The 15,623-nt window shown below is 32.6% G+C and overlaps 2 protein-coding genes across 16 annotated transcripts in view; both read right to left on the bottom strand.

The window, feature by feature from the left end:
• The window catches only part of LOC107867785, a 23,320-nt gene extending 22,382 nt beyond the window's left edge, over positions 1 to 938 (bottom strand). For 6 of the 15 annotated variants that reach the window (XM_016714197.2, XM_016714217.2, XM_047393515.1 and 3 more), the window contains exon 1: positions 641 to 936. The gene's annotated coding sequence lies outside the window, so the exon portion shown is untranslated. Of the gene's footprint in view, positions 1 to 640 lie in introns of all 15 variants that reach the window. The other 9 variants (XM_016714234.2, XM_016714241.2, XM_047393512.1 and 6 more) reach the window with 4 other exon arrangements.
• A 6,554-nt stretch (positions 939 to 7,492) lies between these two features.
• On the bottom strand, positions 7,493 to 15,623 carry LOC107867781. Its single transcript, XM_016714190.2, has 11 exons — positions 15,159 to 15,623; positions 13,932 to 14,007; positions 13,673 to 13,780; positions 13,152 to 13,268; positions 12,316 to 12,672; positions 10,921 to 11,243; positions 9,797 to 9,896; positions 9,650 to 9,709; positions 9,428 to 9,514; positions 8,761 to 8,901; positions 7,493 to 8,035 (listed from the first exon to the last, which is right to left on the bottom strand). Exons 1-11 carry the CDS (start codon positions 15,263 to 15,265, stop codon positions 7,706 to 7,708), a joined length of 1,806 nt encoding a protein of 601 aa, XP_016569676.2. The 5' UTR covers positions 15,266 to 15,623; the 3' UTR covers positions 7,493 to 7,705.

Here is a 15,623-nt window from a genome sequence, read left to right as displayed (position 1 = left end):
CCAAGAAAATTTTATCCTATTTTTCCCTTTTTACCTACATAAAGTTTTACTACTAAACTTCCAAACCATCAAGGGTCAATTATGTAAAACAAGGCGAGTACAACACAAGTTACCAAATTACACAAAAAGGGACACAGTCTTTTACACTCCCTCCATTTCATTTTACTTGGTCTTCCTTCTTATTAAAAATAGTTGTTTCAAAATAACTATCCAAGAAAATTCTATCTTATTGTCCCCTTTTTACCCTTACTGTTAAATATTTACATAAAGCTATACCATCAAGGGTTAAGTAATATAAAACAAAGCGAGTACAACACAAGTTACCAAATTACACAAAAAGGGACAATCTTTCACACTCCCTCCATTTCATTTTTCTTGGCCTTCTTACTAAAAATAGTTGTTTCAATATAATTGTCCAAGAATTGTCCCCTTTTTACCCTTACTGTTAAATAATCACATAAAGCTATACCATCATGGGTCAAGTAATTTACCAAATCACACAAAATATCTCAGTCTAACAAGTCACACACCTACATTTACTACCTCAAAAATCATCACAGTACACTAAAGCTCCCGCTTCATAAAAGAAAAAAAATAACACAAAAAATATATAATACGACAAAGGAAATGAAGAGAGTACCAGAAGAAGTAAGTGTAGTAGTAGAGACGCTACCTCCCTCCATCCGTTGACGAGATCTCGACCGTCGGATCAACTCAACCCCAACGATACAGCTACACGATACTGCTTCATAACACCTAGGGTTTCACTCAATAACCCCCAAATCGACTAACCCTAACCCTAATACACGACAGCTAAACGACGTCGTTGGAAGAAGAAATGGAAACTCCACACTCGTTCGTTCAACAAAGATAGTAGTAGTAGTAGTAGTAGTAGTATTAAAGTGAAGCGAAATGAAAGAATAGTGCAATCGAGTGTAGAATAAGGTTTTATTTATATGTAGGAATATTAGTATAGTGTGTGTATGTCTATCTCTGTGTGTGACTAAAAGGTGTGTTACTCCGTGAATTTTTTTGTATTCGTACATGTGTGATGTGTTGATTGTTCCAAAATAAAGTTTAGATTTTGTGATTTTTGATGAAATGAATAAAGGAAAACATTACTCCTTTCCTTAAAAAAGAATAATTATGTTTTTGACTTGGTATCAAATTTTAAAAAATAAGAAATATTTTAAAATTTTGTGGTTATAAATTAAAGTTATTTTAAATATATCTAAATATTCTTTAATTTTGTAAGTTTAAACATGTCATGCAAAAAGTTGAAACGAAAGTGTTGTAAAAAAATAAAGGGTTTATTCTTTTTAAATAAACTAAAAAGAAAAGTAGCTCGTTCTTTTAAGAATCGAGGGAGTAACAATTTTGAATCTTTTATTGATACTTCGTCGTTTTATTTTTTTGAAATAACCTCTCAACCTTGTGAGATAATAATGATGTTTACGTATGTTTTATCCTCTTCAGATCTCGTTTGGGTCTGTTGGTATTGTCTTTGTTTCATTTTAGTGTTTCCTTAATTTATAAATGAGTGTATGTTTTGGGTTTGACACAACACCCCTTAACAAACTAGTAATTTTCAGAAAATAAAATGTAATTTTACCAACTTACCTCTAAATAAAATTTATATCTTTTTTAAAGTTGGCATTGATTACATTTAAAATGAAGAGTTAAAAACTAATGGTACAAGGATATATTAGGAAGAGTATGATGAAAATATTTTTGAAAGTTTAAAATGCACTTATTTTAAAAAAAAAAAAATCAAAAGACAATACGTGCACTTATTTAGAAACAAAGAAAATACTACTTGATATACATTGACTTGACACTCCTCTGAAGAAAACATTTATTAGAATCGTATTTACTAAATTAATTTTATTGCTAAAATATTAAACTTAACTATGTAGTCATATAATAATAAGAATAACAATTTTTTTTCTTATTTTGTAAATTGATTTAGAATATTAAAACAACCGTTTGTAGTAAAAACACCAAATAAAAATTGAAATTTTTTTCTTCTAAATATATCATAAAAACAAAAATAATTATAAGTAGCTTATAATACTAGAGACAAATTCTTCCATATATTTTGGAGAAAAGACGTGCAACTGATCGAATTTTGAAGAAGTAAGAGAATCACGGGTTAAATTTCAAAAGGTAATGTTAATTTTTGGAGGTTTTATGTGAATAAAGGAATAATTGGGATGAAATACAAAAAGTAAATAAAAAAAAAAAAAAAGAGAGAGAGAGAGAATATGTGAGGTGGCAGTATGTTATTCGTTTGGAGTATATTGGAAAATGTGACGTGTTGTTTAATGATTTAAGCACGTGGGGATGTTGTTTAAAGTCACAGATGAGTTATCACTAGAAATTTTTTAGATTAAATTTTAAAATTTATATGCATATATTTAATTTATCATAAAATTTGATTAGATTTTAAAAATTTATCTTTAAATTTTCAAGTTCTCAAAAATCGACCTGAATTGATTTTTTGAAGAAACTTCGTTTCTAGTCACAAAATTTTAAGCTTTTTTTCAAGTAAAATGCATGTGCAAACATGACTTCAGTTTCAAATGTTTCAAGTTTAAAATGGAAAAGAGATAAATATGTCTCCGAACTATGATAAATAATACGTATATATCTTTCATCATACCTTGGATACACATATACCCCTACCATTAATGAAATGATACGCATATGCCCCTCACACTAACGGTAGGGGCATATGTATACCCAAAGTATGACACAGGATGTATACGTATCATTTATCATAATTTAAAGGTATATTTATTATTAAAACAAACTCACTATCCGACCCAATAATCCAACTAGTCGATTCAGTCCCAACTAAAATTCAAGAGACGTCTATATAACAAATTCGTTTTTTTCACCTCAATATCGATATACACACAATACAATAACACTCACAACTATCAAATTCAAAAACAAAAAAAAATAGCCTATAACACCCCAAAATACCACCAAACAAATTGAACCCCTTGTATTCAGTTTTCAATGAAACTTCATTGAAAAAATACTATCCACCACCGGATAATACCACATAGTCATCGTCTCCGTCGAATTGAAAATACTCCAACGGTGAACCATCGCCGCACCCCTAGCTCTGGCCTAATCTCCCACTCCCTTCAACTAGTAAACACTAATTAGCAGCAGTGACCAATCATTGCAATTTGATTGGAGTTCACGTTTAAGAAAAAATAAGGGTGTATTGAATTTGGAACAAAAAATAGATGTCGGGTCGAGTTGATTTTGAAATCGAGCTCAATGGATTTATTGGTCGGATAGTGAATTTGTGTTAATTATTTAGGATTAAAAGAAAAGAAAATGAAATAAATATACCCTCGAACTATGATAAATGGTACGTATATATCCTCCGTCATACTTTGGGTGCACGTATATATGCCCCTATCGTTGGTGTGAAGGGCATGCACGTACCATTTCATTAATGGAAGGGGTATGCGTGTACCCAAAATATAACGGAGGATATATACACACCGTTTATCGCAATTTAGGGTATATTTGTCCCTTTTTCGACTTTAAAAATTCAAACTTTCAAGTTGAAGTTTCAAAATCTATGACCAAACAAGAGATTAATCATTGTTTTCTTTTTATTATTCTTAGGCTTGATTTATATAACATTTTTTTAGCATGTTAAAATATTTTTTATAATTTAAAATAATTTAATTTTAAAATTATTATCATGATTAATATTATTTTTTACTACATATTGATTAGCATAAAATTCATTTATGCATTCAGTTACTTAAGTTTATTAAGATTGAGATCATAGGCGATGAAAGTAATTGAAAACTAGTTAATCCTTTACAATGTTAATGTAAATAAGAACAGATTATGAGAATATAAAGATAAATAATTAAATATAATTGAAGTATTATTGAGAAAAGAGAGAGATAGAAAAGAATATTTATTATATTTTACATCAATAAAAACAAGTATAATCGATAATAACAACAACTCGAACAAATTTAGTACAAAAATAAATATGGCAAATGTGTGTTTCGGATATTTTCAGCTAATCACAATAAGACTAACGATTATTATCGATTATAATACTAACTTGAACAAATTCAATAGTGAACATAAATATGATAAATATGTGTATTTTAGGTATTTTCAGTTGATCATGATAGGACAAAAGTGGATGAACATATACCCTTAATGATAATTAATTTTGAAACATGTTTTAGCCATTACGTAACTAAGAATATGAGTATTAAGTTAGATTAAATAAATTTTCAAGTATCAGAAAATACTGATAATTTGTTTGACTTATCTCAGTTATCTCTTATCCCAACACTCTGAAAGCTTTTAAATGATTATTATGAGCAACTGTCACTTTATGTATTTATCATTACTGATTTCGCCACAGATACGGTGCACGCGTACATGTTATATGAAAATTCATATTATCGAAAAATTGTAGTATTGATAATGTTTAGGCTAAATGTTGTACAATTAGTTTTATACCCTAAAAAAAATAACATAGATTCTTCTGCGAATGGTGGATATCGATGGTCACATCATCACTTATTCGTCTGGACCAATAAAGACAATAAAATAATTGTATCTTGTCGCGCTTGCATTGCATGCATATGCTAAGTATGAAAACACATATTATTGTAAAACAACAACGATATAATTTAAGCAAAATTTTGAATATATAACTTAACACAAAAGAATATAGTAACTTGTATTTACGCCAAATCATGAAATATATTTAAGGTATAATAATAGCGAAATAACTATAGTATAATTTTGAATAACTAATTTAACATAAAAGAATATAGTAAAGTCTTCCGTGAAAATTAAATGTGGATGGTCATACCATCTCTTATACCCCAATGTCTATCATAATAATGAAGTGTTTATATTCACATATTTTTATCTGATTACAGTAAGGCAAGCAAGCATAATCGATAACAACAGTAACTTAAAAAAATTCAATAGAGAACAAATATGATAAAATATATGTATTGACCACGTATGTCAGCTAATCACAATAAAGCAAAGGAATTTAAACCGCTAATGACAATTATCTTGGTGATTTTCCTCCATTTTAATTGTCCTGTGATTAAGATTATGGGCATTCAATAGTATTAAATTAATTATCGAATACCAAACAATGCAATATTAACTAAGAAACACTTTGTACTAGAAAACTTATACAAATGTAATATTAATTTTTTAAAAATTTAATTTGGGGATTTATGTAAATATTAAGGAATAATTGAGACGAAATGAAAAAAAAGAAGAAGAAGAAGGAGATATAGTGAAATGGTGGTGTCTTATTGATTTTGATTGGAGTAAATACATAATTACCCTCTTGATGTTGGCCGAGATTTTTAAAAAGACACTTAAACTTTGAATTCGATCTATTACCCCACGTTTCTTCTTTATTCCTTTCTAAATACACCATTTTTCGCTGAATTTCAGTCACACCAAAGAGAGAGCAATGCACGCGCCAATCAGGTATTGCCACGTGTAAAATAATTTCCCTTTTAATTTTATTTATCAATTAATCAATTTTAATTTCTTCTTCTCCAATTCTCCATTAATCAATCTTCATTTCTTCTTCCGCAATTCTTCATTAACAACCATTACTCTCATTTTCTCTTCCTTTTCCTCAGTTCTCCGTTGAAGCTAGAAAATTTCTGAAAAAATAATTCTCCTTAATGAATAGAATTAGTGGGATACAAAATCATGTATTGACTTTAATATTTTCTTTATTTGTTTAAAAGTTGTGAAATCAAGTTTCCTTTTTGTAATTAAATTTATTTTCCGTCTTCAAGACCATTTACTTGAATCATAAAACTCCATTAATGGAGCTTTAATGCAGGAGTTAAAGAAGACAATGGTATTGAAATCTCATTACTCATTAGTACAAAATAATTTCTTCCTTCTTCTTCTTCTTCTTCTCCATCAATCTTCATTAATGGTTTATGAATATTTGACGAAAATTAAAAGTTTTAACTTTGAAGAAAATTGAGTGATACAATTAATGGAGATTAACGGAGAAGAAAAAGAAGAAGAAGGAAGTAGAAGAAGAAACGAAGGAAGAAGATGGAAAGTGAAGAAAAAAAATGAAGAAGATGACAAATGAAAAAGACAAAATGAAGGAAGAAGATGGAAAATGAAGAAAAAAGAAATCTAAAATACAAAATTTTAAAAGTGAATCCTTTTTATTATACGTGACACATTTTAATTCGCTGGTTTAATTTTTTTTTTCCATGACCAACATCGGGGACAATTATGTATTTACTCTGTTGATTATATTGAAGCCAATGTGATGTGTTGTCCACTGGTTTAAACACCAAGAGGTAGTGTAAAGTTAAAAGCAAATGAGTTACCAATAAATTTTTTATTAGATTTTAAAATTTATGTTAAGATATTTATTTGGTCATAAAATTTGATCATATTTTAAAAATTCATCGTTATATACGTTTAAGTTCTCAAAATTGGCTTAGATAAGTTTTTTGGAGAAATTTTATTTCCAGTCTTAAAACATAACTTCAATTTCAAAGATTACAACTTCAAAAATATCGAACTTTCAAATTTTAACCTTAAAATTTATAACTATACAGGAGATTAATCATTGTTTTCTTTTTGTTACTCATTGGCCGGATTTATATAGCATGTTAAAAAATATTTCTTTTCATAATTAAGAATAGTTTGATTTTTTTTAATTTTTTTTTGGTAATTAGGCATTTTATTAAGTTGGATGAAATCAATTTATGATTTTAGCTTATAAGAACTTTTGATGCATACCAACACATGCAAACAAGTAAAAAATTATTTATAAACTTGTTTGACCACCTCAGAAGCTCATCCAAATACCCTTTAAAAGAAACAACTAATTACTACGTCAAGAACTCAAGTTGAAACTCACTCCATTGATATGACATTAGCGCCTAATTCACTCTGGACTCTTTGTTAAATAGATTTATTAAGTCTATTTTTTAATTAAATAGACCATAAGTTTTTTTATTTAGTGAGATGACTCATTTTTAAGTTAGATTTATTATCTGTCCAACAGATATATAGGCAGATTAATTATCAATCCGATAAATCTATTATCTGTCCGACAAATGAGAAAATAAAAGTAGGTCATTTTGCTAATTAAAAACTTAAAGAGGTTTAATAGCCAAATTTTCTCCGCTCCAAACACTCTCTCATGAGTAAGCAAAACTAAAGATACGACACATGAGTCTGACAGACCCTAAAAGCTAATTCATGAGTAAGCAAACCATCAACGGGACCGAATTCAGCTTTGATACGATGTAAAGATACGACACCCGGGTGTAACTCAACCTCATCCGTGCATTCCCAACCAATGCGGGACTCGTAACCGTTAAGAACTTGACACAGCAATACACTAGCATAGCATCAGCTATATCAGTTTCACTTCATATTTACACATAACTTGCAATTCACAGATTAAAAGTTGGACACCTAAGTTACTGGATTTGTCAGAATTTGTAGATGAATTGAAGTCAATGTACATTCACTTAACAACAGATTAACAACAGATCAAATCAGAATCCTACAAACTGAAGGAATGAACAACCATTTCCTTGGTTAGGCCTTTCTAGCTCACACCTTACTCTCACTTTTTTGTAAGTTCAACTCAAGATTTTCTCTACGTTATTCAGTACTGCTATGCCCACCAAGGCTTCTCCGTAAAGTCTTTCGAAATTACATATTGGAATCTTGAAGAGTAAGGTAGCCAATCAATTAGCTGAGATGCCTTTTTATTGGTTCTTCTATCGACACATTTCTGTATGGAATCGTGAAGCTTCTTTTCGACGCTCTCCATGACCCAATGTAGAAGATCATCTGATGGAATACTAGCTTCCTTTGCGTATCTTTCAAGAACCTTAGGCAGGAGTACTCGTTTAGACTTCTTTACGACGATATTAGCCTGTAGGAACTCTTTCTTTGCTGCTTCCAGTTCCTCTTGAATATTTGAGGCTGTGTACACTTTCAGCTATAAAAGAAGAAAGAAACCGAAGAAAGTGTTAGATATTTGGCCTTCTAACTATAAACAGATGGTCCCTTTCCTCCGATAAGGGAACACAAAAAAGCTACAAAGTAAATACGTAAATTGGATTATGCATTAGCTCTTCTTTATTAGAGAAGGGCAGCCCGGTGCACAAAATACCCCACGTTCACACAGGGTCTAGGGAAGCGATGCACCCTAAGGAGTGATGTAGACAACCTATCCTAATGCAAGCATTAGTAGATGCTTTCACGACTCAAACCTGTGACCTGTAGGTCACATGAAAACAACTTTACCGTTGCTCCAATGCTCCCATTCCTCTTCTTTATCAGAGAAAGGGGAGAAAATGCAGCATTCTTCAGCAAAAAGAACAATAAGGATATAATGTGTTAAATCTTGAGTTAAAACTTTAGGTCATCCTTTACAATTAGATTTCACTTGTCCAAAGATCTATCAATGTTAAGGTTTCAGAGATATAATCCAAGAACACTACTTGATAATTAGATACCGTGCATTGATAGATTTCACCTGTTAGTCCATTTAGATTCAAATTTTTCAAGAAGTCCTCAAAATGAAATATTGTTGCTTCATTACCAATACAAGGGGAAAATGTAACTACTAACCAGGAAATCAGAAGACCTCTGCTGCATATATTTCAGGAAATTTACCAGAAAAGTACAAAACCTATAGAATGAGGAAACACGACTACTTACCATGGGATCGGAAACAGCACCACTGCAAAGAGCAAAGCAAACAAGGGGCTGGAACTCTTGGAGGGCAAATTTTGAACTGATGAGTTGCCTTTCTTCTCCTGATCTTTTCCATAAAGCAGTTGACAGAATGGTCTCCAACCACTAATTGGAGAAGAACCATAATTATTAACCAAAAGTGTCATCAAAATATATGACTAGTACATATTAACAGGTGAACAATCAAAATCCTGATAAGAATGAGAAATCACCAACTGTTGTTGAAGTAATTATCGATGAATACACTTTTATAACTAGTAGCCTAGTACATATATTTGATAGAAATTCAGCCAGTTTCTTGTTTTCTTGTAGTTTTTTCAATCAGCCACTACTGCTGAAAGCCTTAACTTTTGTCCCCTCGTTTACGAAGAGCATATTGGAAGATATTAATGTGACAAACTACTGTAAGATTGAGAAACAATTCATCTTATAGCATAAGGGTGAGATGGAAAATATTGCAACTTACGAGATGGTCCGAGCAAGAAAGTAGCTCAGAGAATTATCTTGCGCAATTATTGTTATATATGAAGAGCAAATAGAGGAAGGATCCAAAGTCATTTCTAATTTTGTTACCCCTGCTATTTCCTTTAACTTCAACATTTTGTTCACTCTAGATTAGAATAGTGAATACCCGTCCTATCCGAGGCGTACGCAAACCAAAAATTGACTGCTCAATGGCATTTGCACTTAGGACCTGGCCACCAACATTGTAAGCAGCCTGCACTATACAGAGAAGCAAATGGTGATTCAAATACTCAAAAATACATGCATGAAAAAAAAAAAACCTTCTAGTATGAACAAAACAAAATAGAAGGAAAATGATACAAAGTAAACACAAAGTAACTTAGACTACCTTGTGAAACAATGCCAACCTTCTAAGGGAGTTCTGTGGTATTCCATACGCCAGATATGCCTGGATAAGACGAGAGGAAAGAGATGTAAAGAAAACATAATACACAAATTGAAAAGGAGAAACGATACAAGTAAGAGCCATCTTTACATGCATAACTACGGAATTGTACAAGTTGATCCAAAACGCCATTTTGGCATTGGTTTCCATCTCGCTGAGATTCACTCTTTCCAATTGCTCCACTAAAACTCTGAAAGTTCAAAACCAAATACATGTCAGACCGAGATTCTCATGCAATCTGCTTTGTGCTTTATAGGCATCAGTGCTATACAAAGATAAAACTGCATATGTGGCATGCATTGCACCAAAAAAAGAAAAAAAAAAGATTATCAAAAGCTTGAGACTATTAGCAGCAGACTGTGAATCTTCCGTCTATATTGTCTCTATTGAGTATAGAGTTGATGCATGCACCAAGGTCTTTCTAACTTAAGTCTCTTCCACCTATAAATACTAGAAAAGTTGAACAAGCATTGCAAAAGGATCTGATGTCCGGTCAGGATATAGAAATTCCACTTAGTACTTCTTTTAAATCTGGCAATATCCACAGCTGTAATATTTTAGAAGCTTATCCAGTAGAGAACTCCTTAATGTCTACAGGAGATGGTGCTAATCAAAATGACAGTGATTGAACATAATGCCATTTGTTAGTGAGAAAATGCAGAATAGTTGTAACTATGCATCTCTTGATTCCCTTTTGTGAATGAAATACCTTACTTTATCAAAAAAAGAGTTAGTGAGAAAATGCAGAATTTCATGAGTATCTAAGAATTGTTATGATCCAAACTAAGCATCAGTCAGTAATTGTGATTGTAGCCTCTCATTTATTCTTGCTTCCTTTCTTTAGTAGGGAGTAACTTTATAAGAATAACAGTGATTGGCTTTACCAAGAGTGCTTATTCATTCTTCTAAATAGGTTGGTCTACAAATGCAGTGGCTGCGAGTGACCTGCTTAGTAGTTATTCACACTTCTAGAAGAAAAAACGCGCTAAAGTCAAACAATGTGTGCCAACGATTGACCTGAAGTCCCGTTTTCCAGGCTGCAGTTTGGCTCATAACATAAATCTGACTCAGTGGTTGCTCTGGGACAAACGAAATCATTACTGTGGGGAAAACAACCATCATGTAGTTCAAGAAAGACCACATACACAAGTGGAACTTAAAACTAACTAAACTTATGCAGCTTAAGCTGATTTTATGCTTTCAAAGAAATGCACCTGTAGTTGCTGATGGCATAAGATGCACGAGAGACGTTATTCTTATCTGTCGCTATCCAAGATATTTCAATTGTTGATTTGCAAAACCAGTCTCTCTCCTCTTTAATATCATGCTGTGGAATTATGACATTAGTGGATGATCTTGATGACAAAGGTGACCGCTTTTGTTCAGTACTTGTCGATTCTGTAATGCGGAGCCAACAGTATATTGCAGCCATGCACCTTACCATTTCCTCAGACAACTTACTGGGGCACTGGTAGAGATGATCTTTAAGAGTTCGCGCCAGAGGAGATTTTTCCATTGACATTACCTGCCCTTGCTCCTGCAACAATTGATAGAAAATAACATGAGTTGATACGTTACATCATTTCCAACCATACTTTCTATCCTTGAATAGCCTACTAAGTTAGTACAACCCCCAAATGGATACTTTTATTTTATGCAGAGTGATTTAGGTACTGATATCCTTCATAAGCTGCTATACTGAAATTTGCTATGGAAGAAAATAGTTATTTTGAAACTAGTTTCAAACTTCACCAAGCCGTTGTAACCTCATTTGTCGCATGACAAACACAAAGCATTCAAGAGCCAAAGTGATTTGAGGTGAAAATGGGTGAACATATAAATGTACCACTAGCAGACAAGAATAATAAGCTAATATGAACCCATTTTCACAAACTACTATTCGAGTAATGTCAAAATGTTGCTTATTGAGCAACAACAGAAGACAAAAGTACTGTTTAATGAGAAACACCCACAATTAAAGTTCTAATGGAAGTAGTGAATACACACCACAATTACAGCCAGTGCCTAATAGTTTGAACAAAAGAAAAAACACAACTACATAAGCTAATGGTAGCAAAATATCAGAAGCAAAGAAACAAAAGTCAAAGTGGTTAGTCCTTTTTTCTTAGCCCATACAAAAACAAGACTTTGGAAGATGTGTTCGGTACGAAAGAAAATGTTTTCCATTGGATGTTTTTCGTCCAAGACCATGGTTAGGGGTGGTGGGGTTGCGGGAATAGGGGATGGGGGTGAAGATGAGGTGTGTTGGAGGGTGGGAAGGACACAATCAATGTAGCATGTCACTTGTGGAACTAGTTTTCCCTACTTATATGAAGGAAGTTATTTTCCTTATTTTAAGAAACTTATTCTCTTAGAGAAAATGTTTTCTTTAGCCGAACTTTTCATGCTCTTAGGATTAAAGAGTTCTTAAATGTAAGGAGATAATAAAAAGGTTTAAAACCATATATTTCTTAAATCTCTGAGTATCATGCCACCATTTCGAAGTCTGACAGAAGAAGATGCTATTATTTGGAAGAAAATACTCTTCTTAGAAGGGAGAAGTCTAAAAGGAATAACCCAATGTGCAGAGAAAGAATTGGAAAACTTACCTTAGCATGCTCTGAACAACTTTTCTGAATGTGTACATTAGCTTTACTATTATAAAATGAAGCATGTCTTGATTTCGAATGCGACAAGTTTCTTTTTCCCAAGTCATTTATGGCAGCAAGAGCTTGGAACGTCCGCAAAGGGAACTTTTTGGACGAGCAAAAAGCACTTGATATTATACTGGGATGTTTTCTTGACTCAACTTTACTATGTGCTGGAGAAGTCATGCCCGAACTTTGCTCAGAAGAAGGCCGGCTAATGCATTCTTCAAAAACGCTCCTGTACAGAGAAAGGACATGCTGCTCGCGATTTGCAACCTCTTCTTCAAGTAATTCAATCTCAGCTATCAACTCTTTTGTCTGAGATGAGAAGAAAAAACAATATTAACCTTAACCAAGTGTTGCAAAGCCACTGTTGGGAGTTGAAAATGAGCGGAGAACGAGTAATATTCTATGTTGTCAACCTTCTAGACATCAGTTTCAGTTACACAAGTATTCTTTTAATAGGAAACATATTCTAACCAGTTGAATTATCAGGCACTGTTGAGTTCTTTACTTGACATGGAAAAAGAATAAAGAGACCATAAGAGATGAGATGACCATAGTAAATTTTCAAGTTAAATCAAGAACGAGAGGTTTTAGACAAAGTGTGTATACGAAATATAACCAGGAATTATATGGGAAAACTCAAAGTCAAGGCTAACTGGATCTTCAGAATTGTAGGTATCAGATTTAAGGATTAAAAACCATTAACTCATGGTCCATTTCTTGTATTTACCTAACAACTCAAAGGTGTAAAGAGATAGAGTACGAACTTTTAGTTGTCAAAGATCAAGTACCTGAGCAGGAAAATGCCTATGTCCGGGAGACAACGTGCTAGAAGCTCGTCCCATTGCCCTCTCAAGCACCATACGCATCGATTTTTCTTGTTGCAAACGCATTTGTAACTGTTCGATCTGTGCATGTTGGTTAAAGTAAAAGAGAATTTGTCAACTGGATGAATAATGTTTTTGAGTAGTTATTTTTTACTTACAAATGAAACTTAGACGTGCTGCATTCCAACTAATGAGATACAAATTAGCCCTCTGTATGGTGTAGTAGGAGAAACACAATGATATTGAAGTACTCCGAAATCTGTATACCCATGGAATATTGGCTTCATTTCCATTTATGGATGTCCAAATGAATTTTCCAATACGGACAACAAAGTTCATTTTAGACTGAAATTCGAGATTGGTATCTTATTATATCCTGCTTACACTACTGATTTAGTAAAGCATCCAAAGATAGATAGTGGGAAACATGATATTGGAGTTGACTGCATATCGTAATGTATAATAGATGTTGATTGATTATTTACATCTTTTTCCAAGGAGGCTCTGTGTTCTGGTGCTGCATCTTTGCCAATAGTTTTGGACAATTCATGTAATGGACTTGCTTTACAACTCCTTGTTGAATGTGGCAATACCTGCATATTCAAGAGTATATCAGCTCATGTCATTTACTTTAACAAAATATACAAGTGCTACATTTGGAACAGTCGGCCTTGTGACGACTTAAACCTGAAAAAAGATAGTCAAATTTTGATATCTGAAAGACAAAACATATAAAACTCTTACAGGTGGTTGATTCAGCTCTTTTTGTACGGATTGCCTGTCTCCGCCTTTGGATAGAGCAACGTTTTTGTCGGAAGCACTGGAGACAAAAGCATAACCAACTTAGAAGTCCAACCACACAATTCAATTGTAGCTCATGCACATTGAAAATAGCAACTGAAGAATTAACTGACAGAAAATTCTCTAATAAGGTTTACAATATTCAAATTAACTAATTAGAGCAACTGTAGTTAACATGAATGTACAACCCTATGAGGCCGGCCAAGTCAACAAATCAAGTGTGCGCGTTCATAATCAAGTTAAAGTTTATTATCCAATTGAACCTTACTGATCACGTACTAAATCACAAACTTGAGGAGGGGGGGAAAGTTCTGTTCTAATTTGGAATCGCAGATCAACTGAAGAAAATTTGGAAGATCTTACGAATTTCAAGTCTTTGAACTCGAAAACCAAATGGTAAGAAAACGATACATTTGTTGAATATGTCAGTGTAGATTTAATCTCTTACAAGATGGAATCACAAAGAACAAAAGAAGAATTTAAGTCTTCTAGACCAGAAAAAACAACATTGTTTCTTAAGTAGCAATGTTCCTAAAAATTTCATATCTCCTTAGCTATTGTTATATCTAAACCAGTCCACCAAGTCAGGATTTTCATCAAGGGCGGTTCAACATCTACTATATATACATAAAAATTAACCTTGATTATACTATATACACTAACTAATAAAACTAGATCAGCCTGAGTATCAAACTCTCGAACAGTCATAACACATGATCTATAAACACGATCCACTACTAAAGAATCACCTACGGAAGTAGATCCACATAACGGTACAGATAAAGAATCCCGCCCATGATCTAACCATAAATAACAACCTAAGAAGCTACAGAACATTTAAAACCAGACAAACACACATGAGAAGAAGCAAAAAGGAGACTTTCAACACATTTGGCCGCTCGGCCAACAATAATTACATATCCAAAGCCGATGTACATAAATTCTACACTACTTAAACACAACTACACACATAAAAGGGCAGCCCGGTGCACTAAAGCTCCCGTTATGCGCAGGGTCTAGGGAAGGGCCTCACCCAAGGGTGTATTATACATAAATTATACACTACTTAAACACAAGTACACACATATATACATATATTATACATCTGCCGGCTATACTGTATAAAAATCCCAAACAAATATTTAAGTAACTTAACCTAAAAACTCAAACCTTTTACATCGCCTGTGCTGAGAATAACCATATGCACATTTCCAAGAACTGCCATTTTGTTTCTTTCCAACTCTTCTCTGATTTTCATCTTTTACTAAACCATTCATTGTAACACTATGATATCTCACATAATTTTATATTCTTGAATACACTACAAACTCATAACATGTAAAAAATACAAACTTAAGAAAATCTAGCAAAAAGAAAAAGGCAAATTCTTTTATCATGTCTTAATAAAGCAACAAATGAATAGGGACTGAGAAAGATTATGATAAATGTGCTACAAGAAGAATAAATGAAGGAATAAGAGCAGGACGAATGATTTATTTAATGGAGTTTGCAAATAAGTTAATTGGACTATACTAAATTAACAATCTTGAATAAATTGAATGCAGTGACAATGTGGACAAGAAGTTGAAGGGAAAAAATTGGAGAAGTTTGAAAAGAACACATACACACACACTG

The sequence above is a fragment of the Capsicum annuum genome, chromosome 1, assembly GCF_002878395.1.
Source record: "Capsicum annuum cultivar UCD-10X-F1 chromosome 1, UCD10Xv1.1, whole genome shotgun sequence".
In the NCBI taxonomy this organism is placed as follows: Eukaryota; Viridiplantae; Streptophyta; class Magnoliopsida; order Solanales; family Solanaceae; genus Capsicum; species Capsicum annuum.
This window is presented reverse-complemented; position numbering and strand designations above follow the sequence as displayed.

Coding starts and splice junctions, on each gene's coding strand:
- LOC107867781 (XM_016714190.2), bottom strand. CDS start 15,265: ATGAATGGTTTAGTAAAAGATGAAAATCAGAGAAGAGTTGGAAAGAAA. Junction 13,269..13,672: donor GAGCCTCCTTGGAAAAAGAT/GTAAATAATCAA, acceptor CAACATGCACAG/ATCGAACAGTTACAAATGCG. Junction 9,897..10,920: donor TATGCCATCAGCAACTACAG/GTGCATTTCTTT, acceptor TTGAACTTTCAG/AGTTTTAGTGGAGCAATTGG.